The sequence below is a fragment of the Rhinoderma darwinii genome, chromosome 13 (assembly GCF_050947455.1).
Source record: "Rhinoderma darwinii isolate aRhiDar2 chromosome 13, aRhiDar2.hap1, whole genome shotgun sequence".
Lineage (NCBI taxonomy): Eukaryota > Metazoa > Chordata > Amphibia > Anura > Rhinodermatidae > Rhinoderma > Rhinoderma darwinii.
The window spans coordinates 32,556,473-32,583,519 of record NC_134699.1 but is presented as its reverse complement, the minus strand read 5'-3'; the positions used below and the strand labels follow the sequence as shown (position 1 = coordinate 32,583,519).

Genomic DNA, 27,047 nt, shown 5'->3' with positions numbered 1-27,047 from the left:
GTTCACTGAACTGTTGTTTTAGACACACGTCTGGTAGCCCCCTGGTTAATTTTCATGGTGAGCTGCTCCACTGTAGCGTGTCGTTCAGTCCTCGCACACCTTTGTAGCCGACGTTCACTCCTCACAAAGCTTATCGCAGTGGCACTAAGAAGCAAAACACGTACAGTACTGCGAGCCTGGGTTCTCCAAACATGACAACTATTTTTAAATGGAAATTAACAAATGGAAACATATGATAAACGCCACAGTGAAATGTATGCTAACGTATATATTTTATTAGTTCTTTCATCTACACAAAAGCATAACGCAAATACAAACTTTTATTGACTTACAGTCTTCCAAATGCAAAATATTAATGGTACTGTACATTAGCCTCATATTTTTACAAACCTGAGCAAAAATAAGGCAAAAAGAAGGGATATTGAGCATTAATATTTTAGAGTGTGAGGGTTATGTGAATTGGCAAAGCCAAATAGATATTTATAGGGCATTTCTGAGAAATGAAACCAGAATTCAAAAGTTTGAGAAAGGAGAGAACAAAAGCCATATAACCTAGAAGAACACACACAAACATGATCACATTACACAATAAGATTGGAGCACACAGCTGTGTGTCCTTGTGCGTTTAGTGAATGTGATATGTAGTGTGTGGACACCAACCTTCGGTACCATCTGCTGCAGAAGAGAGGTACATGCACTATTATGTCACGATCACCAACATGGTCATTGCAATGGGAGCAGATTCGGAATAGGGAAGTATAAAGGAATGCCTTACATGTCTCTTTTTTTTGGCTTAAATCATAATGTATGTGGCAAAAGCACAAAAACTGCACTGTGAGCCACATTCAGCAAAAGTCAGAAAATATTTTAGAGTGTACAGCAATAACGTTGACCAGATAATCTTCAAGGACGATCAACTTAACAAGAGCATGTTAAAAACATTTATATATATTAATATCCTGCATTTAGTTAGTAGCAGAGGTCATACTATATTTTTCTATAATCTTTTCAGGCAACTGATCTCTTGTTAAGGAAAGCAAAAAAACTTGGAAAAGCCTGGCAAGGGTATATACTGGCATGGGGAAATTGGAGCAGATTAACATGCTAGACCTAGTACAGCTGTAAAGCAATCGGGGACTCTAGATCCCAATATATATATATATATATATATATGTCATAAGAAAATCCAACTAAACATCCTGGTAACATAATGTTTGGCTATAATACTTAATTATACACTACAATGACAGACACTGCAGTCCACACTGATATTTAGTGTCAAGGAAAAATGTGTACATGTCTGAACTTTCCCATAGGGTCCCACAGTAACTAAAAATATATAGATGGAAACATGAAAGTGTACCAACATGCTCCACACCACACCATAGTGCATTATGGTTGGTTGTCTTTGCTTAAACATAGTGGTGAAACCAAAATGTTGGTCTTCTAAAGCTGCTCAAACTGCAATGAGTGAAATTATTTCAATGGTGCCTGTAATAATTCTGCAGCAGGAGAAACCAACGGAGGATCTCCCTGTAACTGTTTAATATTTAACTTTTACATAAAATAAAATAATATGGGGATGAGATCACACAGGTGTTAGACTGACACTGCCGCTGAACTGAGTGTTGGCAGCCGTAGGAGTATCCCATTGTGTAACAGAAGCCATTCAACAAGTTCTCTTTTAGGAGCCCGGACTGTGTAGTCCTTGGTCATCAGTGTTGTGTCCACTTTATGCTTTTCAAGTCGATCCCATCTTGCACCAATTCCCACAACGGGCTGTAAAATATGAAGGTATTTTTTACCAAGTGATTCAGAAATATGATGATTATGAAATCAGGTCATGACATTTAGAAAATGTCACTTCAAGGAGAAACAAAATATTTTCAAACAGGTCTTAAAAGCAGTTGTCCAGGCATGGGGTCATCCACATGATAGGTCATCAGTATATGATCAGTGGGATTCCGACACCTTGACCACGCACCAATGAGTTGTTCCAGCTGCCTCCGGGCACTGAAAGTTATGCAGTGGTCAGTGCCGGAAGCAGATGGCTATGGTCAAAGTTTAGCGGCCGTGCTGAAGCTCTGCTCCTATTCAAATGAACAGGAGAAGAGCTGCAGTATCCCAGCACGGCCGTGATACAGTGAACATCTGCTTCCGGCACCGACCACTGCATAATTCTCAGTGCCCAGAGGCAGCTGGAACAGCTAAACTGTGCGGGGTCCGGGTGTTGGACCCCCACCGATCATATACTGATGACCTATCCCATGGAAAGATCATCAGAATGAAAAAACGGCCCATGCCCAGGAAACGCCTTTAAAAAATCTGCCTCTTTTAAGTCCTTCCTTCATATGCTACTGACTATCAAGTAGGTTATATTCTACTAGATTCAATCAAGAATAAATGATCTCACTTGTGTCAATGCTACCGCAAGTTTGTTATGACACTGAAAACTAAATATCTTGAAGAAGCTGCATGGAAGACATGTATATGACTTACCTGGTGCTGTATTTTACGTGACGCTGCCCTGTTCCAGGCCGCTGTGTGGTCAGGTGATCTTCATTCTCACTCCCTGTATCCTAAGGCATCTGCTGTAGGGACTGAAAGTCCGGCTCTCAGTTAAAGTCTATGAGGGCCTCAATGGGAGTCTCATATACTTGCATTGAGACACTGACCTCCGGTTTCTACAGTAGATGCTATAGGAGTTGGGTTGCCAGAATGCAGTTTACGTCACCCCCACAGCAGCCTGGAATAGAGAGGAGTCCAGTGAAATACAGCACAAGATAAAGGAGATTTTACACAGGACGTTTATTGTGCAGACGAGCGCTAATATTAACGCTTGTTGCCGATAATAGCCCTGTGTAAACATGAGTACTATCGGCAGAGGAACAAGCAAATGCTCGATCATCTGCTGGTCGTGTCGTTTTAAAAAAGTAAAAGATTATCGTCGTCGGCAGCACATCTCACGGAGTAACGACCGCTCGTCCCCATCCATTGCTCCATGTGACAAGAGCAAGCAAGCGCTGATCAACGATGTCTTGTTGATATAAGTCATGCACATAACTACATTACATTTACAAAGGGGGAGGGGGGGACAAAAAAACAGAGTGCTTCTTTAAAAGGGAAAGTCAACCTTCAAACATTTTCTGACATGTCATTGAGGGATGACCCCCACCAATCTCTATAAAGCAGGGGCAGTAGCGCTCCAAGAGATGTGCCTCCTCATCTTCTGACTCAGAGACGTAAGGAGCTCAGTCTGTAGTTGGAATCGCTTATCCACTACAGTGGGACTATTATGCATATGTCAGAAATATTTAAAGGTGAACCTACCCTTCTTATCATGCCAACGCTCATCCTGAACATGGACTTTAAAACATGCCATTCCTTATTCAGGTAGCTTTTACTTTTCCTTTAACCCATTCCCAAATTCCATTGTTGCTTACATTTCTTGAAAAACGTAAGAAAACCAGGTTATGAAAAAAAGATAGGGAAATAAATTTTATATGATGAATAATTAACACTACCAGAACTAAATAACTAAAGGTAAAAACAGTAGTGATGTGTACATTTTGAACTTCGGTAAAGATTATGGAGATGTTGAAGTTGCCTGTGAATACAGCATGACAGAAAGTGAAATGGAGAAAATCAAAGCTGATCGATCACAGTGCTTGTACCTCATTTCCCTGAGCCTTTTCACCTCTTGGATGCATTTGTTAACAGTATAATCAACTTCTTCTTCTGTTGTAAAGCGACTAATACCAAATCTTTAAGAAAACATAATTTTGTAACAACTCAGATAAAATAATAAGAATGTTTATTTATAAAGCTCAAACATTTCTTATATCGCTTTACAATTGGGGAAATAACAAACAAGTAAAACGACAATCAAAACAAATAATCAAAAAATAAGACAATAGAAGAAAAGCTCCATATCTGTAACGGTCGCCATACACATGAACCCGCCTTCAAAAGGTCATAACTTTTTTAATTTTTAAGTGACACAGCCATATGAGGACTTAATTTTTACAGGACAAGTTGTACTTTCTAATGGTACTATTTCATATTATGTGCGATGTACTGGGAAGCGGGAAAAAAAATTCAGAATGGTGTGGAATTGGAAACAAACAGCAGTTCCACCATTTTTTTGAGGGTATTGTTTTTACAATGTTCACTGTACGGTGAAAATGGCACGTTATCTTTATTCTGCGGGTCAGTATGATCACGGTGATACAAAATTTATATAGTTTTTGTGATGTTTTAGTACCTTTAAAAAAATGTAAACGTTTGAAAGAAACTTTGCATTGCCATTATTTTTGTACTCGGAAAGATGTCGTTTTTATTCATACCATTTTGGGGAATGTCTGGCATTCTGATCACTTTTTATTAATTTTTTTTCGGGAGTTGAAGTGGCAAAGAAGGTGCAATTCAGCAATTTTTTCCCACTACGACGTTTACCGTATTGGATAAATATTTTTTATAGTTCGCGCATTTTTGAGTGTGGGGATACCGAACGTGTTTATGTTTAATATTGTTTATTTATTTTTAGAAGTGATCTAGGGAAAGGTGGGTAATTATAATTTTTCTAAAAACTTTTTTTTAACTTTTATTTAGCCCTCCTAAGGGGCTTGAACCAGTGATCATTAGATCGCTTTTGCCATAGACTGCAATATCACAGTATCGCAGTCTGTGGCAAAAGCAGTGCATTGCTATTGAGGGAAATCTTCCCATAGCAGGCATAGGAGCATTCAGAAGGACACTTGCCAAGGGGTAACCGCCCACTTGACGGTCAAAGGCCTCATTTACATATTGGCACCGATATCTCAGGAATGGTAGTGGCTAGAAGAAATATTCTATAAATGTATAAGTTGGGAATACCCCTTTAAATTCCTTACCCTATCACCACCTTATAGGTATAAGAAAACAAGTATGATGAATTGTAATAAATACGAAATAGAATGACATCTATGAAAACAGACCTACTATTCATTATATGTTATTAATTACGCATGGAAATACAATTTGGGAGAGCTAGGCAAACCAAATACAAAACGTACAAAAATATCAAGACAACAAAAAACCAACCTGATGGAGGAGTGAGCCAAATCTTCATCTGCTCCGATGGCTCTCAATACATATGAAGGTTCCAGTGACGCAGATGTGCAAGCACTGCAGACCAATGCACAAGAAGTTATGTATAACGCACATATGCAGCATTTCTATACAAGCCCCTAAATCTATGCATAAAACTCCAAAAGGTGATTTAACACCTTATGCCGCAGCATCAGTGCATCAACATTATATCTGAAGGTCTGATTCATGATATAATTCTGACTTTTCTAAAAGGGTGTTCCCCTATAGACCGGTGGTAAGTTTTCATCTACCTAATGAGCTTTTTACACCCCATCAAGGGAAGAGGACTCTGGCCCAGAATAACCAAAAGGCAGCACATGTATATACAGCAAATCTTGTGACACCACAAAAATGGCATTGAGCCCTGTAGAAAAATGTACCCTTAAAACTGACAGTACATATTTGAGACATATCATTAGAAGATTGTAGCAGAAATATTGATGTACCACCAGAATTTCCAACACAAGGAATTCTGAAAGTAAACAATGAAGGTTTCCCATTCATTGTAAAGAATTTACATTAAAAGTATATTACAAAACTGCATAACTTTCATTATACAATAAAACAGGTATAAAACTGGGATAACCCCTATTTGTATGCCCTATTACGGGAACATGTACATCAGAGGTAGTCCCCCCACTTGGGTCCCTCCTCTATTAAGACAAAGCGAACACAGATTCAAAGAGCTGCTTCTTCGGCAGACTTGATGTGATTAAGTGTTATATGGTTGCCCAAACAATTGAAAAAATCACTGTGTAAGACCCCATACACACGACCGTAAAAATAGTCTGTAATTGCGGACCGCAATTACGGACTAATTCACTTCTATTGTCCATGGACACCTTCCCGATTATTTACGGGAAGGTGTCCAGACCTTAGAAGTATACTGCAAAAGATAGGACATGTCCTATATTTTGATTTTTACGGTCCGTGCTCCCACACTTTGTATGGGATCACGGGCAGAGAATGCGGGCGGCTGTTCGCGGCCATCCCACGCTATTGCAGCCTGTGATTACGGGCACACCCGTGTGCATGGGGCCTAATACTACATTTCATAGCCACTGAAGGTAAAATGTGTGGTCGCCCTCAGCTTTGGCTCGGTTACTGTGGATCTCCCCAGCCGGGCCCATTTGTTCAGTAACTATTTAATATTGAGCACAGAAATAGTCAAACACCAAAAATAAATATATGAAAATATATATATATATATATATATATATATATGTTCTGTCGTACCTTCCAGATGAAAGCGCAACATCTTTCAAAGCCATCAACAAACTCTCACCCTCCACGTAGGCAAAAGATAGATTTATACAACCTGAAGTGGATATGTATGTTAGCTACATCATACATGACAATGTATACAAACACAATATGCATAGTATATTACACTATATATAATATGTAACGCTACCTTTCATTAAGGTCTATATGTGCAGCTAATATAAAAATAAAATTGCATTTGTAAAGAGATATGTGCTGTCCATGTAGTGTGGTAAATACAGAGCTCTCAGATTAGGGACAGAATTGGTACCATACCCACTTTTAATATTTGCAGCACTCATGACTTACTTCTAGTGGATAAAAATCTGCTTGGTCATGTGATGGACACACAGGTGCACGGCTCATTACAGGACACAGATCAGATACACATACTGTAACGAGCCATGCACCTGTGTGTACATAACATGACCAGGACAGAGTTTTATCTACTAGGGGAAACTTTAACCCCTTGAGTACCCAGCTCATTTTGGCCTTGAGGACCAGACCCATTTTTTCAAATCTGACATGTATCACTTTATGTGGTAATAACTCCGGAATGCTTTTACCTATCCAATTGATTCTGAGATTGTTTTCTCGTGACATATTGTACTTTAGTTTAGTGCAAAAATTTGGTCGATAAATTCATTGCTTATTTGTGAAAAACACCAACATTTAGCGAAAATATGAAGAAATTATGATTTTTCCAATTTTAAATGCATCTGCTTCTAAAACAGATGGTAATACCAAACAAAATAGTTACCAATTAACATCTCCCATATGTCTACTTTATGTTTGCATCGTTTTTTGAACATCCTTTTATTTTTCTATGACCTCACAAGGCTTAGAACTTTAGCAGCAATTTCTCATATTTTTAAGAAAATTTCAAAAAGCGATTTTTTCAGGGACGAGTTCAGTTCTGAAGTGGTTTTGAGTGCCCTATATATTAGAAACCCCCATAAAACACCCCATTTTGAAAACTGCACCCCTCAAAGTATCCAAAACAGCATTCAGAAAGTGTTTCAACCCTTTAGGCGTTTTACAGGAATTGAAGGAAAGTAGAGCTGAAATTTTCACATTTCATTTTTTTTTACAAAATTCATATGTAATACATTTTCTTCTGTACCACAGAAGGTTTTACCTGAGAAACGCAACTCAATATTTATTGCCCAGATTCTGCAGTTTTTAGAAATATCCCACACGTGGCCCTAGTGCGCTAATGGACTGAAACACAGGCCTCAGAAGCAAAGGAGCACCTCTTGGATTTTGGGGCCTCCTTTTTTCAGAATATATTTTAGGCACCATGTCAGGTTTGAAGAGGTCTTGTGGTGCCAAAACAGTGGAAACCCCCAAAAGTGACCCCCATTTTTTAAACTACACCCCTCAGGGAATTTATCTAGGGGTATAGTTAGCATTTTGACCCCACAGGTATTTTGCTATATTTTCTGGAGTTAGTCTGTGAAAATGAAAATCTACTTTTTTTCTGGAAAAACGTAAAAATTTCTAATTTTTGCAAGAAATAAAGGAGAGAAAGCACCCCAACATTTGTAAAGCAATTTCTCGCGATTACGGAAATACCCCATATGTGGTAATAAACTGCTGTTTGGACCCACAGCAGGGCTCAGAAGGGAAGGACCCCCATTTGGATTTTGGAGCTCTGATTTTACTGGAATGGTTTTCAGTGCCGTGTCACGTTTGCAACGCCCTGGAGGGACCTAAACAGTGGAATCCGCCCAAAAGTGACCCCATTTTGGAAACTATACCCCTCAAGGAATTTTTCTAGTGGTATAGTTATCATTTTGACCCCACAGGTTTTTTGCTGAATTTATTGGAATTAGTCTGTGAAGATGAAAAGAGACTTTTTTTTGGAAAAAACACAGAATTTTCTAATTTTTATAAGGAATAAAGGAGAAAAAGCACCTCAAAATTTGTAAAGCAATTTCTCCTGATTACGGAAATACCCCATTATGTGGTAATAAACTGCTGTTTGGACCCACGGCAGGGCTCAGAAGGGACGGAGCACCATTTGGATTTTGCAGCTCAGATTTTGCTGAATTGGTTTCTGGGGGCCATGTCGCATTTGCAGAGTCCCTGAAGTACCAGTACAGTAGAAATTCCCCAGATGTGATCCCAATTTGGAGACTATACCCCTGAAAGAATTAAATTAGAGGTGTAGTGAGCATTTTGAGCCCTCAAGTGTTTTATAGATTTTATTAGAATTGTGATAAACATTTTTTTTTCCAATAACCTGTAGCTTTAGCTCAGAATTTTTCATTTCCACAAGGAATACAGGAGAAAAGACACCCCAAAATGTGTTACACAATTTCTCCTGATTACGGAAATACCCCATATGTGGTTGTAAACGGCTATTTGGCCATACGGCAAGGGTCTAAACGGAAAAAGTGCACTTTCGTTTTTGGAGTGGAGATTTTACAAAATTTGTTTTTGACGCCATGTTGCATTGCGCTGAGGTACGAGTACAGTGAAAACTCCCGAGAACTGACCCCATTTAGAAAACTACACCCCTCAAGGAATTCATCTAGAAGTGTAGTGAGCATTTTGACCCCCAAAGGTTTTGCAGAAATTAGTGCACAGTGGATGTTGCAGATTGAAAATTGACATTTTCCACATATATGCTATTTCAGTGCCCAATGCGTTGGGCCCAGCCTGTACCACTGGAGACATACGCCCCATAAATTGTTAAGCGGTTCTCCAGAGTACGGTAATACCCCATATGTGGTCATAAACCGCTGTTTGGGCACACTGCCAGGCCCAGAAGGAGCGCCATTTGGTTTTTGGAGCGCAGATTTTGCTTGGTAGTAGTTTTGTTTAGTGTTTTACTGGTGTTTCAGTTTATAATGTGGGGGCATATGTAATCTGTGCTGAGTACATACATTTTTTGCGTGACACACTGTCGTTTTTATTGGTACCATGTTTGGCTACGCGCGACTTTTTGATCACTTTTTATTCCATTTTTTTGGAAACAACGTGACCAAAAAAGGAAATTCTGCCATTGTTTTTTATGGTATTTTTTTTACGGTGTTAACCGTGCGGGATAAATAATATGATATTTTTTTAGGTCAGGCCGATACGAACGCGGCGATACCTATTATGTCTAGTTTTTGTCTTTTTTTTCATTTTTTTTCTAATTATAAAGGGCTTGATCAGAGAAACAAGGCGATTATTGTTTTTATTACGTAAAACTTGTATTTATTTATTTATCTAAAACTTTTTTTTCACTTTTTATTTTACACATACTAGGGGACTGGAAGATCTGATCTTCTGATCCCCTGTACAATACACTGCACTACTTCTGTATATACTTGTGTAGTGCAGTGTATTGTAACTGTCACTTTACAACTGACAGTTGAGCCTATTACGTCCTGCCTTGGGCAGGACCTAATAGGCTCCCGTACCTGGCGACCAGGAAGCCGTTGCTAGGCTTCCTGGTTGCCATTGCAACCATCAGAACCCCGCGATTTTTCGCGGGGGGGGCAATGGGGTGCAGAGGGAGCTCCCTCCCTCTGTATCAATCACTTAAATGCCGCTGTCGCTATTGACAGCGGCATTTAAGGGGTTAAACTACAGCGATCGGAGAGGACAGTGATCGCTGTAGTTGCAGTGGGATGTCGGCTGTATATTACAGCCGACATCCGATGAAGATGGAGCGAGCACAGCTCCTGTGCCCGCTTCATCCTCAGGGCGTTACTATACGCCCATTTTCGGGAAGGGGTTAATAAAAATAGTGTTTTGTTTTTTTACACCGCTTTCTCTGATCTCCTCACGTATCTCACAGAAGTGAGGAGATCAGAGAAAGTGACAGGAGCTTTCTCCTGCAGACGACGTCACAGACGGCTGTGATTGGTCAGTCTTCAGAGACTGACCAATCACAGCAATCGCCGGCATTGGGGACTGCTAATTGGTCCCCAGGCCGGTAGCAGAGACGGTTAGCTGTCAATGACAGCTGCCGCCGCTGTTCTGTCACTATGTGATTTCACATAGTGACAGTTTATTCCTGCGCCGTAATAGTACGTCGAAGGTACGCTGGAATAAGCGGCCAGCGACGTACTATTACGTCGAAGGTACGCAAGGGGTTAAGACTACATGCACAAGTTGCATCATTTGCTGTGGAAAAGAAGTAGCAAAACCGCAAGGAATTCGCAGGAAAATAATGCACCCGAAGGTGCTTTTTTTGGCGCGGTTTTTGCATTTTGATGCGTTTTTCAGTGTGCGATTTTCCTCTGCACTAGGCAGATAAAATTCGCAAGTGAAAACACAAGATAAATGGACATGGTGCGGATTCTAAAAAACGCACCACAGGTCAATTTCAACCCCGAAAAATACTGCACGCAATATGCAATGTGTGCATTGAAACAAAAGGTTCCTATAGAATCACTGCAAGCAGAGATCTTGATAACTTAGGAATTGATATGCAATGTATATTGTAAAATTGCATAACTCGTTGAAGCTGTAATATCTTTATTTGCTAAACAGTTTTTTTTTTCATGCCAACATGAAAATTATTTGGGGCCACTTCTACTATTTTACTGGAAACAGGTTGAAAGCATTTGAGGCCTAACAAGAACATGTTATTGCAAACAATTATATTAGGGAATTATAAATGTGTCCATGTGTGTATACATAAATATACAGTGTGCACATATATGCAACAACGCATTTCTTTATATAAAGTATTACAGAAAAGGATTAGACAGTAACTCAATTCCGTGCCATGTGTCCGACTTTATACCTGGATACCGTTGCACGGGGTCTCCATTTAACACAACCTCCGGGACATTGTTCATTATGTTCTTAACCAGTCTTTGAGACAAATAGCTTATCCTCTTATGATCATACTGTGGGAATATAGACATAATAAAATGACAAAGCTACTATAATAAAAAAAACAACAGGAAACCAGAATACAAATATATGCAACGTATCTATATTTAGGTTATTCCATATGTAGCTGAATATTAGAATGTATTTTATCCTTTCAAGTCTGGTGTTTATCCCGGTATAATAGACGTTTTATTTTTAACCTTGTTTCTTCTAGTTATCAAATCTAAGCAAAAAGGAACAATTAATCATATGCTGTAGCCATACATATAAATAGTGTATATAACACTGATCAGTTACCTCTAACTCCTGCTCGGATACTTCACAGGCTGCTCCAAACCCCACAGTAATAGGAGTTGGCACGGTCCCGGATCTCAGACCCCTTTCCTGCCCTCCACCACTGATCAGGGGCTCCAGTCTTACTCTTGGTCGCCGACGAATATAAATGGCCCCAATACCTAAAACGTCAATATGAGAAATATGGAATTCCAGAATAATCTGAATAAAAAGGTACATTAAACATCTCACCAATAAGTTTACATTTTAAAAGGCAACTCCGCAACAACGAAAAAAACAAGAAAAAAAAGACGCCAAATGTAACAAAACATTCTATTCCCTTCAGTCTTTCATTCTAAAAGATCATAAGCTGAACACCTTTTTCTAGACTTCAATGATTCCAGTAGTATCTATGGAGTCTAAAGTCTATGAGGGTTGCCAGTAACAGAAAAAAAGGACCAGATGGGTTAGATTATTATCTTTGCCAGTCTTAGAGCCAGAGTTGTCTGGCAGGGGTTTATCCATCCAAATGTGTATGTTAATGAAGTAATCAAGGGTAATAGCTGCTGCCAAAAGATCGTTCAACCGACACCTGTCATTTTTAAAAAAAATATTTTTATCAAAATTTGGACGTACTTGATCAAAACTTTGCATGAAAAAAATAATATTACTTGGAATAAAGCAGGAAAGTTACAGTCCTTTGTCATGAAGGAGAATAGTGGTCAATGATGATGACATAAGTGTTATTTACATGGCAAAGCGCTACTGGTGTGACATACCTTTAGGACCATAGATCTTATGCCCACTTATGCTCATCAGGTCGATCTTCATTTGATTCACATTCAGTGGAATCTTGCCAACAGCCTGTGCAGCATCTGTGTGAAAAAATACTTTTCTGGAGCTACAAAGATACCCTGAAAGGAGAAATAGCCAACAATGGGATTTTAGTTTTCAATCAGTTAATTTGATTAGAGAATACAGACCGAAGTTAAAAGCAATAGAGCGACAAGATATATTATAAAATGGATTGATGATTACTATTTGTCTACATATGTTCTTCACAAAATAACGTGCAGTGCTGGATTTATATGCAGAAACAAGTGCTCACTTTTGAGTACCATATGACTAGTTGGTTTAAAATGCCTAAATAATCCTATAAGCAGTGGTCCCTTATAATCATGGGGCAAACGCTGAACAGTTTCTCACTCCTGGGAATCTCCTACTCCCATTCCTACCTTTAGGCCAAGATCACACAGTTTTTAATGCAGTTTTTGTGCCATAGCTAGAAGTGAATCCAAGTAGAATGAAAGGTAATCCTGATGCCTCTTCTTTCTTTTGTGTCCACTCCTGTGTTTGGCAAAAAAACTGCACCAAAAACCGTGTGTGTGATCCTGGCCTAAATGAGCCTGGTTTAGGGAGGGCTGAGAATTCTATCATTCTTGACTAGAACTATAGACTACATTCTGGACCACTACTACTGTAAAAGTTACAGGGCTTCTGTGTTTTGGGGAACTATCCCCTATAGTGAAAAGTTATATTACAGGTGACAATATAAAAAAATAAAGTCAGCGGGGTGCCGAAGGAAAGTGTGTCCTGTATGCTATTTAAGTTACATTTTCAGCTGATTGCATGAGCACTGCTTTCTTTTTTTCCCTTAGGTCTCCCTGTTAGATGCTCTTAGGTTAGGGAGTCTGTCATGGTGACAGATTGGCTTTAAAAGGTGCCCATGGATGCAGTCCAGATAAGAAAAATATCTTGAGAATATCTGTAAGTGCGATATATTTTTAATCGACTGCAATATATGTGCAGGGAGCTACTGTAAATAAACCAATCTTAACAGCACACAGTGATCCTTAACCCCTTAATAACCAGCCTATTTTAGACATTAATGACCAAGCCATTTTTTAAGTTTTTAAGTTTTTCTCATTCAAAGAGCTATACACATTTTATTTTTGCGTCAACATAGCTGTATAAGATCTTGTTTTTAGCGGGACAAGTTGTCATTTTTAATAGCACCATTTTTGGGGTACATAGAATTTATTGATTAACTTTTATGAACTTTTTTGGGGGGGGAATAGAAAAAAAACAGTAATTTTGCCACACTTTTTTGCGTCCTAAATTTACGCCGTTTACCTTGTGGTATAAATAACAATAACTTTATTCAGCAGGTTGTTGCGATTGCAACGATACCAAATTTGTATAGTTTTTGTATGTTTTACTACTTTTACACAGTGAAGACACTTTTTCAAAATTATTTGTTTTTGTGTCTCCATATTTGAAGAGCCGTAACGTTTTTATTTTTTCGCCGATGCAATTGGAGGAAGGCTTTTTTTTTGCGGGACGACTTGTTTTTATCGGTACCATTTTGGAGTAGATGCGACTTTTTGATCACTTTTTATCAAAAGGCTGGATTCAAAGACAACAGCAATTTTTGCATGTTTTTTTATTTTATTTTTTACGACGTTCACCGTGCGGGTTAAATGATGTAATAAGTTTATAGTTGGGGTCGTTACGGACGCGGCGATACCAAATATGTGTAACTTTTTTTACTTTATTTTGTTTGTTAATAATAAAGCAGTTTGTAAGGGGAAAAAGTGGGTTTTTCATTTTTTTCCACTTTTTATTAAACTTTTTTTTTCACTTTTTTCTAGTCCCACTAGGGGACTTCACTATGCGATGGTCCGATCACATTTATAATACACTGCAATACTTCTGTATTGCAGTGTATTATGCCTGCCCGTGTAAAATGGACCTAGCAGGCATTCACCACAGGCAGACCTGGGGGCCTTTATTAGGCCCCCGGCTGCCATTGGAGAAACAGACACTCGGCAATCTTATCGCCGGGTGTCAGTGGGATGAGAGGGAGCTCCCTCCCTCTCTCCAAAACCACTCAGATGCGGTGCACGCTATGGAGCACCGCATCTGAGGGGTTAAACGGGTGAGATCGATACTTATATCGATCTCACCCGGCAGAGCAGGGACGCCCCCAGCCACCTCTGGTAGCTGAGAGCAGGGAGATTTGACAGCTCCCTGCTCTGTTTACTTATTCCGATGCCGCGACGTAAAAAGTCTATGGCATCGGAATAAGACCCGTTAGAGACCGACATAGAAACACTATGGGCCGGTCACTAACGGGTTAATCCCTTCAGGACACAGCCTGTTTTGGCCTTAAAGACGAAGCCGATTTTTTCAAATCTGACGTGTCAATTTATGTAGTAATAACTCCAGAATGCTTTTACTTATCCAAGCAATTCTGAGATTGGTTTCTCGTGACATATTGTACTTTGTTAGTGAAAAAATTTGGTTGATAAATTCAATATTTGTTTGTGAAAAACACCAACATTTAGAGAAAATGTGCAAAAATTTGCGCTTTTCTAAATTTTAATATATATGCTTGTAAAACAGATATTTTATTTATTTTACTACTTCACATATCTCATATGTCTACTTTCTGTTGGCATTGTTTTTTGAACGTTCTTTTCTTTTTCTAGGACGTTACAAGGCTTAGAAAGAAGCTGGGCTGGAACAATGAGAAGTGTATGAAGCTGATTGGTCACTGATTGGTCAGCCTCATACACTCCTCTGTACAACACCCAGTTGGTAAAAAGTAAAAACACGCCCAGTTGTCTATTAAGAAACTCATTAGCATAAATCTAAAATTGCTCATAACTTGCTCAAAAATTATCGTGTTTCAAAATAAAAACCACTGCTGTTATCTACATTATAGCGCCGATCAGATTATGTAGGAGATAGGGCATTTATAATCTGGTGACAGAGCCTCTTTAAGATCAACTCATGGGGACAGAATTGTAATGTCCTATATATAAGAACAAAAAAACACTATACGTGCTCTCTCTTTGGGAGATTAGTAAATAAAGACATATCACCCGCTATGCGTTGAGCTGTGATCTCATGCGGCATCGTAGTGCACATTTGCCTGTGAGGATTATTTGTCGGTGCTATAGGGAGGAACGTCAATGTTATTTCTGTAAGAATTGTAAAAACATCCAACACTGTTGGATTTTTTGCAACCATGGAAATCGCAAAAGCATGACATTGCATGTACAAAGGCATGCACATAGGCTTACATTGTATGTGATAGCTCAATACAATCCAGCATGCGTTTAAACACCGTGGAGCCCTGGCCGCGAGAGTGGTATTGAGCTTATTATGACGAGATCCCGATAGGAAAAGTTCTATAAATTGTTCATTATTGCAATTCATTTGTTTATCAGTAAAACACAAAGCAGAAATGTACCTATGTCAGCTATTGGTTGCTTCACCCCTATTTCATTGTTCACAGTCATAACAGACACCAGGCTTGTATCTGGTCTTATGGCCTCTTCAAGAACCTAGAAAAAATGATCAGGTTTACTACAAGGAAAGAATACAGGTTGTAAATATAATACGTAAAATGAAAGAGAAAAGTAAGTAAATAACAAATCACCTTTAAGTCCAACAGACCATTCTTCTGGACAGGAAGGTAAGTTACTTGGAACCCTTCAGCTTCTAAAGAGCGGCACGAATCCAGGACACACTTGTGTTCAGTCTGAGTGGTGATGATGTGCTTTTTGCGAGACTTATAGAATCTGGCAACACCCTTCAGGCCATGGGCAGAAAAAAAAAAAAAGTTACAAAAAAAAAAAAAGTGCTCCTAGATCATAGGAACAGGATAGACATTTTTTTTTGCTAATCAATATGTAAAGACACATAAAACCTACCTTATTCATAAGAGATAAAACTAAATGGAATATGCTGAAGTATCCACAACTGAAGAGCGGGAAAGAACTGCATGCAAGGTAAAACATCAGCAGGTGGCATACTTTTTAGTCATAGCATTTTAAGAAGATCAATATAGAAACTTAGGGGACAAAGTATAAAGGCTTCATAAAAGTTGTTAAAGGGAGCAAAATAAACCCTAAATGAAATGCAAGGCCCATTCTACATCTGAGTCAGAGAAATTTCCATATTCGTCAGGCAGAATAGCACAGCATGCAGCCCTATTTTGTTCTTCCTTTATTTTGTTCCACTGACTGAGCAGGATAAGGAAAATCGTAGCGCAGATGTGAACAGAGACTAACAGTGACATTAAACAAATGCCACACCGGCTTGTGGCTAGATACATACAACCAAATTTGTATTTCTTTCAGATGTAGGTGGAGCTGAGCTTCATATAAAAAAAATAATAATAATTACCTTGAGAGCGAGATTGTTAGATTCAGTTGCACCACTTGTGAAAATAATTTCTCTGGGATCTGCTCCGATCAGTGAGGCCACTTGCTGTATTAGAAATAATCATTTCAGAAAAATACATCTAAAATCTGATACAGAAAATTACTGACTAAAAGCCAAATATAAAATAGATAAGAATGCAAGTTGGATGATCTGGCGGACATGGTATAATTTTGTTTAAGCCTCTTGTATGTAGTCATGTTTTCCTGTCATAGTGATATTGATTTTAGGTGGGCACCCCCGGAGTTTATGCTTGATATCTTTGGATTGTATGTTTGGTTTTATATTCCATCGTTGCTCCGTCGGAACGGGACCCTGACTGACACAAAGGGAAACCAAAGATTTCCGTTTTCATCACCATCGATTTCAGCGGTGACGGATCCGGTGCCAATGGTTTCTGTTTGTCTCAGTTGTGCAAGGGTTCCGTCGTTTTGACGGAATGAAATCAATGGTGATGGAAACGGAAACCTATGGTTTCCATTTGCGTCTGTCAGGGCTCCGGTCCGATGGAAAGCTCAGACGGAACGGATCCCTAGCGCAGATGTGAACGAAGCCTTACCTGTACATTTCATAGGTGATGCGTTTTGTGTTAGGTGTGGTGTGTGGATATCTGTACTGTGATCTGGTCCTAGACTTATTTTTTTTATTGTGTTTAAACTTTTTAAGATTTTATAAATAAAGCCTATTAAAAAAAATAATAATGCAGGATGTCCCACTGGTCCACTATCCATCACAAATTGCCCCAAACTGAACTGTAATCTGACTTCCTCAAATGTTCTGGGCCCAAATTTGGTATTAAATACATCAAAAGGTCAAGAAGGCAAGACATCATCATATGTGACTAACATTTTGTGCATTTTTAATGGACAATAAAGGGGTTTTCCCATAATCATTATTCATCCCCTGTCCACAGGATAGGTGATAAATATTTGATCGTGGAGGTCCAACCGCTGGGACCCCCACTGATCATGAGAACGGGCTTATCTTGCTGTTCCTGGGAGACCCATAGGAATGGAGCGGTAGTGCATATTCTTGGCCACCACTCGATTCATTTCTAAGGGGATGCCAAGCGCTATCTTCCACAGAAATAAATGGTGCGGTTTGCAGAGCATGCAAATTTATATACTTATAGGTGATAAATAATGATTGTGGGAAGACCCCTTTGATCTCTGAAAATCCAGCGATTCCTCTGCGGGCATGACTAACAAAATTTGTACTATATATTTTGCCATAGCTTGTAGTGAGTTTATATTACTTATACCGGCTGTAGCATTTACCTCTCTTGCTTTCTCCATCGCCTTCTCGCTCTCCCAGCCATATGCATGAGTTCTTGAATGAGGGTTTCCATAATAATTCACCATATAAGGCAACATGCGGTCTAGTACTCTGGGATCCTATACAATAAAGCATACAATACTAATGCAGTCATGGTGGGATGTGCAGAATATTCTGACAGGTACTGATTTTAGGCAATGCATTAAATACCAGACTATATGACCATAAGGCCTCACTGCACAGTAGCTGTATAGAGGCACAGGGAGTCCCACATGTTTCTGGGATTAAATTTGCCACTATACAATGCTCCGTCGGGTGCCGTATTTACAGAGCTATTCTCCCCTAGAAGCAATGCGATAGGCATATGGAGGTACACCTTTATGGATGCACTATTACAGCTCCATACAAATCGGAGCTGTAGTACATGAGTCCTAAATCTGTAATGCAATAAGTTATTGAATAGGTAACTATACTGTCAGAAAACTGAAAAACATAATAATTGTTGCAGTAACGCTGCTGTCCCCTACCTCCACACCACTTTCCTACATTTGGTCCCTAGATTGTGAGATTTGGATGAGGAGGCGGGTTGCCTGGCATTGAACTTCCATGATGGCTTATTGTGCTGAACTCAAGGTAGCCACAGATCTTCGATCTCTACTTATATAATAAATCTTTCCTTCAACAGCATCCGGAGGTAACATTTTGTTGTACCGATTATTGGGGTACAGGGGAACTAATGGTATAGAGACCTCTGGCTGGTAAGACCACTGTACAGAGAGCTGCGATGATCAACAACTTTCTATCATTAGACTAGAGTTACATATAGAAGTTTAAAATAAATAAATAAAAATTGATACGCACAATTATTATTATGATATATAAATATGGACACATATAAAACAGAATATCAAGAAAAAATGTTTTCTATATAATAGAAATATAGTCATTATAGGGACCCGCCAGCTCCTATTTGCCTTCCAAACTGGTCCAAGCGTTAGGTAGGTCTCGTCAAACTATGTGCCCACATACCTTTTGATTTCTTTGTATTACCTTGTTCCTCCAGATAAACGACTTTACTGCCATATGCAAATAACTAAGCAAGTGCCACTCAGGGGCTCAGTTTCCCCGCAAGTGCTCCTGTTTTCGCCATTTTAACCTGCTCAACTTCGCACCCTTGCTCGGGATTGACGTTGGCACCCTACGTCCATGTCACTCTCATCCTCACTGGAGTCAATCCTGAGCAAGGTGACGGAGTTGAGCAGGCTAAAATGGCGAGAAATGGAGCACTTGCGGAAAATGGACCGCCCGTGTGGCACTTCCATAGTCATTTGCATATGGCAATAAAGTAAAGTAGTTTATCTGGACAAACAAGTTAATACAAAGAAATCAAAAGGTATGTGGGAACAAATAGCTTTACAAGTCCTACCAAATGCTGGGACCCTTAAAAAGAAAAATCAGCGATTGTAATATTATAGCTATGATGAGGAAGGGCAGGGAGAAGGGGTCAGAGTCAGAATACCAGCAAGAGAAAAGGTCTCCGTGCGGTGTTCCCCTCTAACCACCCCACAATATGTCTCACTGTTCTCATATTTAACACTCCCATAACAATTTCCAAGTACTAATTGGTGACGAATTTTAATGCAACTTACCAGTGGACTTGTTGCTTGAACATCCATATACAGCGGTCTTAGCTCTGTCTTCTCCGAGTGCTTTTCAGCATGCCAGTCTGTAAGGAAATACATAGGTTATATACATAATATACAGGTTATACAAAATAGACAACTTTGGTTACAACCGCCATGTATGAATCGCAGCAATGTTGTGCTTTGTGTTGCTGTGGAGCCCTAATCTAAATCAGGGGAATTTCCTGCCTCTGGGTTTTGTGAAATCACAGATTATACTCCAGAGTTCTGGGCTGGATTATCAGAAAAAAAATAGTAATCGGCGATGGGAATAAAATGACTGCATAACTCGTCTTCATTTTAGGAGCATAACATGGGGCCGGTAGTATATTACAGTATGTGAAGGTTGTTCTATGTTTTCTCTCTTCTATAAACATAGCTGCTCTTTCTACAGCAGTTCAAGGATTATTATGACTAGATATAGGTCGCACAAATAATTATATAACTTGTTATGAATATTGCTGAATCACTCACACATCCGTATTACGTTACCACTTTATTTAATGCTAGTGAAATATTATTGGATATTACTAACGTCGTGACACTTTAAAGAATGCTCCTTGACGTCGAGTGATTGACTACTAACACTTCTCCTATTTTGCTTATTCAAATCTATAAAATAATCAATATAAACAATAAACTTTGGATCAGAAACGGCGCCTGGATCCGGTCTCCTGTGTACATATTATTTTCTTTCACTGAGGAGTGAACCAGCGGTTAGGTAAGAAAATGACGTAATATAATATATAAGAGCCACCAGGTCAGGACTTGTACCGTGTCTTATTATTAGCTGGGTTTTCTATATGCCATGCCAAAACTCATACACTCAGTCTCATACTTACCATGTCATAACTTGTATCATGAAATAAGAACCCCATTTAGCATATGCCATGCTTTGTACCATCCCTCACTATTATGCCAGTTTAGTATATGCCATGCCTTGTGCCACTCATTATTATGCCGGCTTAGTATATGCCATGCCTTGTACCACCCTTACTATTATGCCAGTTTAGTATATGCCATGCCTTGTATCACCCTTACTATTAAGCCAATTTAGTACATGCCACTCACTATTATGCCAGTTTAGTATGTCATGCCTTGTACCATCCCTTAATGTCAGTTTAGTATAGGTCATCATCAACTAGTATGCCAGTTTAGTATATGCCATGCCTTGCACCGTCCTTCACTATTATGGCACTTTAGTATATGCCATGCCTTGTGCCACCCTTACTATTATGCCAGTTTAGTATATGCCATACCTTGTGCTACTCACAATGATGCCAGTTTAGTATATGCCATGCCTTGTATCATGACTCATTATTATGCCAGTTTAGTATATGCCATGCCTTGCACCGTCCTTCACTATTATGGCACTTTAGTATATGCCATGCCTTCTGCCACTCATTATTATGCCAGCTTAGTATATGCCATGCCTTGTACCACCCTTACTATTATGCCAGTTTAGTATATGCCATACCTTGAGCCACTCACAATGATGCCAGTTTAGTATGTCATGCCTTGTATCATCCCTCACTAGTTTGCCAGTTTAGTATATGCCATGCCTTGTATCATGACTCATTATTATGCCAGTTTAGTATATGCCATGCCTTGCACCGTCCTTCACTATTATGGCACTTTAGTATATGCCATGCCTTCTGCCACTCATTATTATGCCAGCTTAGTATATGCCATGCCTTGTACCACCCTTACTATTATGCCAGTTTAGTATATGCCATACCTTGAGCCACTCACAATGATGCCAGTTTAGTATGTCATGCCTTGTATCATCCCTCACTAGTTTGCCAGTTTAGTATATGCCATGCCTTGTATCATGACTCATTATTATGCCAGTTTAGTATATGCCATGCCTTGCACCGTCCTTCACTATTATGCCAGTTTAGTATATGCCATCCCTCACTATTATGCCAGTTTAGTATACGTCATGCCTTCCACTAGTCTGGTATAAACCTCACTTGGTGGCATTCTCCAGCAGGTTATATTACACAACCACATCGCAGCAGGTCATGTATACAGGTCGAGGCCTACTGCTATTACCGGTCTGCTCCACATGACTGGCTCTCACAACGACGACTTTTCTGCAGTTCCCCCCAGACAGCAGACTCCTCAGTGCGGCTCTACACAGCATGTTTCCCCGTCCGGCTGTCAGCTCGCAGTCGTGTTGAGTAACGGAGTGCGGGGGCGGCGTCACCGGGTTCTAGAGGAGGAGAGCGGGCACTGGCAGCTTCCGGGGAGGGTGGAGAGACACAGGCGTCATCAGTGAGCTGCGGCCTGGAGCACGCCCGACATCACAGAGGTGAGTGCTGTCCGGGGTGGCGGGGCTCGGGGTCACGGAGGTGAGGTGCTGACTGGTGTCCGGGTAACGGGCGAGTGCAGGAGACTGGTGTAGAGGACGGGCTCAGTCTCTGCACGGTACGGCTGCTCACTCAGGCTTGATACGTGTGTTAAAGTGAACGCTCACGTCAGCGGTATAAGGGGGCAACTTCTTTTCTCTATTGCCCCAACCTGCTGCAGACTAGAGAATGTGCTCACGGTGATAACCGCGCTATAATATGATGGAACCGAATGACCGCTATGGGGCCAATTTATATTATAAAAATAAACCTCAAAACTGGTGCAGAAAAAACGTGGAACCGTTGCCAGTAGCAACCAATTAGGTTGCAGCTTTTAATTACATAAGGGCCTCTGAAAAATGAGCTGGAAGCTGATTGGTTGCTATGGGCAAGTGCTCCACTTTTCATTTCCACCAGTTTTGATAAATCTCCCCCATAAGTGATCAGAGGTTCAGTGAATAGAAAAATATTTTGTTATGTTACTTTGTAGCATTCTCTGTTGTAAATTCTAGGTCGGTGGTGGGCAATATGTCCCTCAGGTGCGCACTCTGTGCCCCCTTTTAAGATTTGTGTGCCCACTGCTGCCTTTCTCCGTGCTACTGTCCCGTTCGTGGCGGAGAGATGGCCGCGTCACTGTCTCCGTCCATAAATTGGAGATCTGGAAGTGCACTCACTCTGCTGTCACTTTATTTCGCATAGGCCAGTAGCCCACGTTCACACATAGTCCACTGTGGATTTTCCATGTGGCAGTTCTGCGGCATATTAAGGTATCAGCAAAGTAGATGAGTTCAATAAATCATCTACGTGCTGTGTAAAAAAAAACAAAACAAACAAACAAAGAAAACCAAAAACCTGCTGAAAATCAGATATTGACCTACAGGGCGAATTCTCAATCTGCAGCATGTCAATTTCTCTTTTGCAAAAACGCTGCGGCATTTATGCACAGAAAAAATGGTCAGAAATTCTTCATCGTTTACGGCATGTGTGAACATGCCCATAAAGAGTGATTGTGTACGTGTGGCCATCTCCTGTTGGAAATATGGGGGGGGGGGGTTAATATAATGTGTAGTCAAGTTCCCCATCTGAGATTACCAAGTCTGGTGCTATTGTTTTCTCTTCGCACGGTGGTGCTGTTCTAAACACAATCACTGTTGATCGCCCAGGCACCACTTTGTATTGGGATTCCTGTTTATGGTTGGTAGATTATTACATGGTGGCGTTGACAGCACCTTGGCAGGGATATTGGATTGGATCATCAGACCGCACCGTTTCCTATAAAGTGACACTCAAAAAAATGGAATATGCTTTATCTTACAGATGCCAGTTGCAGTTGGTGGCCCCTATGGGCAATCTCAGCCCAGGTGTTTTGACAAGGTGAAGATGGGTTTCATGATGGGCTTTTCTGTAGGCATGGCAGCGGGGGCATTGTTTGGCACATTCTCGTGTTTAAGGTGAGCAAACAAATAATGTTCAGTTGTTATCTTCCATGATCAAAGTGCACGTTAAAATAAATCTTACCTTAAGTCATCTGAGCACAAATCGTAAACGTATCTTAATAATGGTGAAAAAAATATCAGTGGAAACCAAAGAATTAATATATTAAAGGGTAACTAAACGTTCAACAAACTTCTGACATGTCATATTGACATGTCAAAAGTTTTGATTGTGCTCGGACCCCCACCAAAGACCTCCACCAATCGTATCTGTCTACGGACTCAATAGAAAGTCTTTGAGCCTGTACTCCGATACATCGGCTTTCTGGAAAAAGCCAAACTGAAGCGGCTGAGCACTCACACTAGCACTTCTGCGGCTTCGTTTTAGCGATTGGTTGGGGGTCTCAGTGCTCTGATCCCCACCAATCAAAACTTCTGACATGTCACTATGACATGTCAGAAGTTTGTTGAACGTTTAGTTACCCTTTAGTAAACCTACATATATAGACTTATTTTTCTTTTTCAAAGTGGAAAGCTGTTTAAAATTATATTCTGACATGTCATTGATACAAGAGAGATCACAGTGAAGTCTGACACTACAGACTTTCAGAACAGAAGGACCATATGGAAGACTTCAACCCTAAGGGTATGTTCACACGGCGGGGGTCCGTAACGGCTGAAATTATGGGGATGTTTCAGCCTGAAAACATCCCCGTAATTTCAGCCGTAACGGCATGTGCAGGCGCTTGAACGCCGCGTCAATTACGGCCGTAATTAGCGCTGCTATTCATTGGAGTCAATGAATAGCGGCTCCAATTACGGCCAAAGAAGTGACAGGTCACTTCTTCTACGCGGGCGTCTATTTACGCGCCGTGATTTGACAGCGGCGCGTAAATATACGCCTCGTGTGAACAGACAAACGTCTGCCCATTGCTTTCAATGGGCAGATGTTTGTCAGCGCTATTGAGGCGCTATTTTCAGACGTAATTCGGGGCAAAAACGCCCGATTTACGTCCGTAAATAGGCCGTGTGAACATACCCTAATTCAAAATCTGACGCAACAGTCTGATGTCTGATAGGAATATCTTTCCTTTATAATGTCATGATTTCTAGAGAAACACGTCCCTGAGCAGTGCCAAGGGGATTGGAGTGTAGTATACTTTTTATTCTGGAAATTGACCTCATTAAAATGCATTTATTTAGTGATTAAAAAAAAAGTCAACAAGTGATTTTTTTTTAACTTCACTGTTTTACTATTGCAGCTCCTATGTGTCAAGTCAAAATTTATTCACTTTAAGGGCTAGTTCAGAGTATTTTTACGCAGAAACCGTGCCAAGAACCGTACGAAATCGCCTTCCATTGATTTCAATGGGAGGCAGAGGGGGGAAAAAAAAAAGCGACATGCTTTTTCTTTCCGTGCTTCCATCTCTGACCTCCCATTGAAATCAATGGGAGGCAGAGAAAAAGTTTTTCTGAACATACACTAAATTTATCAGCACTGAGCTTAGAAAATCGCTCAGAACGACTTTCTGCAGTTTCTATGTACTGTGATACATAAAAGCTGAAGTGTAAGGTTATGTTCACACGCTGAGTCAAAAACGTCTGATAATACGGAGCTGTTTTCAAGAAAAAACAGCTCCTGATTTTGACGTTTTTTAAGTCACTCGCGATTTTCAATAGTCATGAAAAACGGCTCCAAAAACATCCCAAGAGGCGACCAGCACTTCTTTTTTGCAGCAGTTTTTTTACAAGGCCGTTTTTCAAAACGGCCGCATAAAAAAACGGCCCGTTGGAACAGAACGCTGTTTTTCTCATTAAAATCAATGGGCAGATGTCGAAAATAGGCCGTGTGAACATACCCCGAGGCCGGATTCACACAAGCTTTTTGCGCGCGCAAATGGTCCATAAAAGCTCCGTGTGTCATCAGCATATGATGCGCGGCACGTGGTGCTTTTCTGTTTTCATTCATAGTTTTGACTACTGTAGCGCACGGCACACGGAAGTGCGTCCGTGTGCCGTGCATGGTTTTCACGCACCCATTGACTTCAATGGGTGCGTGATGCCCGAAAAACAGACCAATATAGGACATGTCGTGAGTTTTACGCAGCGGACAGTCTGAACGGCCCCATTGACTATCAATGACTAACAAAACAATGAAAATCACACGCGTTGCACAGACATATTATACGTTCGTCTGAATAAACCCTAAGGCTAAACAGAATTTTAACAACTCATCCACATGCTGTGGACAAACAGTTTATAAATTGGCCTGCGGTGTTTTTTTTTAAAAATCTGCTGCATGTCAATTTATGCTGCAGAATTGTTGCGGATTTTCCCTAACAAATAAAATGTTGCAATTTTTGTGGCAGAAATGCTGCAATTTTAAAAAATCTGAATTTTTTTTAATTTAAATTTAATAACTACTATACTTACACGCCTGGCATTGTCATAGCGATGGCTCCTGCTCTCCAAGCAGCCCGACCTCCATGGGACTGCCAGTGAGGTACGTATTGTTTTTTTTTTATTTAAAAAAACAAAACAAAAAAAAGACTGCCTTACCGCTTTCAAGTTTATAACAGGGCCTCCTGCACACGGAACACAAATGCTGCAGGTTCTCCAGCACATTACAGTCCCAGCCATATGGATAAAAGATATGAGCAAATCTCATCCACCTGCTGCTGAACATTTTCCCACATGGAAATCCGAGCATGTTTATTCTGTTGTAGTTTTCACACTTTTTCAATGTAGACAGGGTAAAGGCTGCGGAAAAATCCGCAACAAAGCCGTACCCAAATAACAGGTTTACCCACAAAACTTTGACCATCAACAAACAACCATGTGACTTGGGGTTTTTGGCCACACTGACCCCGGCTTTGTCAGGGGAGTCTCATCTTTGGTAATCTGTCTTCTGGTTTTGGGGAAATTCCAGATTCTATAGTTCTGTGCTGGATTATTTGCCTCTGTATTTGGAAGCTAAAACCAGTTTGGAACCTACACAAAGAAAGTCTACTGAAACGTTTGCACATCTTTATTTTGGATCCAATCCTGGTTTTTGCCTACAGATACTGACAAAAATACAGCAACTGAAGGGTGCGAACACACACCGTGTAAACACTGCGGATTTTCCGCAACGGCTTAATTGCGGAAAATCCGCAGTGTATTACAAATATGAATGTTGTTTTGTTTTTTTTTCCGGCGCCGCTTCGCAGCAGAAATTTCGCCGGAAAAAACTTTTCTGAACACCATTTCCTACTGTGTTTAGGGCAGATACACTGCATCAAGCTGCGCAGGGTATCAGCCCTGAATATGCTGTGTGTGTTCCTACCTGGAAAGAGATCTAAAGGAAATACTATATCCACTGCTTTCACAAAGAATTACACTTTAATAAATTACTACATTAATTGTACTTTGTTTTTTGCAGATTCGGAATGAGAGGACGTGAACTTGTGGGTGGCATTGGAAAGACCATGATGCAAAGTGGTGGCACATTTGGAACATTTATGGCCATTGGGATGGGAATTCGATGTTAATCTGCCGCTAGTTAATAAATATCACTTGAGTTCACAAAA

At 40.1% G+C, this 27,047-nt stretch overlaps 2 protein-coding genes across 4 annotated transcripts; one reads left to right on the top strand and one right to left on the bottom strand.

Annotated features, from left to right (window-relative positions):
• Positions 1–253: 253 nt before the first annotated feature.
• Positions 254–22,287, bottom strand: NFS1 (NFS1 cysteine desulfurase). Its single transcript, XM_075846293.1, has 13 exons — positions 21,750–22,287; positions 19,662–19,738; positions 18,015–18,131; positions 16,702–16,785; positions 15,953–16,105; positions 15,764–15,857; positions 12,285–12,419; positions 11,530–11,687; positions 11,141–11,246; positions 6,367–6,448; positions 5,083–5,166; positions 3,675–3,764; positions 254–1,779 (listed from the first exon to the last, which is right to left on the bottom strand). Exons 1-13 carry the CDS (start codon positions 21,838–21,840, stop codon positions 1,716–1,718), a joined length of 1,335 nt encoding a protein of 444 aa, XP_075702408.1. The 5' UTR covers positions 21,841–22,287; the 3' UTR covers positions 254–1,715.
• ROMO1 (reactive oxygen species modulator 1) lies at positions 21,641–27,047 on the top strand. Of its 3 annotated transcripts, none has more exons than XM_075846294.1 (3): positions 21,641–22,008; positions 23,363–23,496; positions 26,900–27,047. In XM_075846294.1, the coding sequence occupies exons 2-3, from the start codon at positions 23,363–23,365 to the stop codon at positions 27,006–27,008; spliced, it is 243 nt and encodes an 80-aa protein (XP_075702409.1). In that variant the 5' UTR covers positions 21,641–22,008; the 3' UTR covers positions 27,009–27,047. The 3 variants fall into 3 exon arrangements, with proteins under 3 accessions (XP_075702409.1, XP_075702411.1, XP_075702410.1); XM_075846296.1 differs by lacking the exon at positions 21,641–22,008 and adding an exon at positions 22,020–22,048; XM_075846295.1 differs by lacking the exon at positions 21,641–22,008 and adding an exon at positions 22,035–22,124.

What these genes read in the sequence shown, in the direction of transcription:
- NFS1 (XM_075846293.1), bottom strand. Translation starts at nt 21,840, where the DNA reads ATGCTGTGTAGAGCCGCACTGAGGAGTCTGCTGTCTGGGGGGAACTGC. An exon ending in ATGGTCTGTTGGACTTAAAG is followed by an intron (nt 15,858 to 15,952) that starts GTGATTTGTTAT and finishes CATTTTTTCTAG; the next exon opens with GTTCTTGAAGAGGCCATAAG. An exon ending in GCAACCAATAGCTGACATAG is followed by an intron (nt 12,420 to 15,763) that starts GTACATTTCTGC and finishes TTCTCCTTTCAG; the next exon opens with GGTATCTTTGTAGCTCCAGA.
- ROMO1 (XM_075846294.1), top strand. Translation starts at nt 23,363, where the DNA reads ATGCCAGTTGCAGTTGGTGGCCCCTATGGGCAATCTCAGCCCAGGTGT. An exon ending in GGCACATTCTCGTGTTTAAG is followed by an intron (nt 23,497 to 26,899) that starts GTGAGCAAACAA and finishes TGTTTTTTGCAG; the next exon opens with ATTCGGAATGAGAGGACGTG.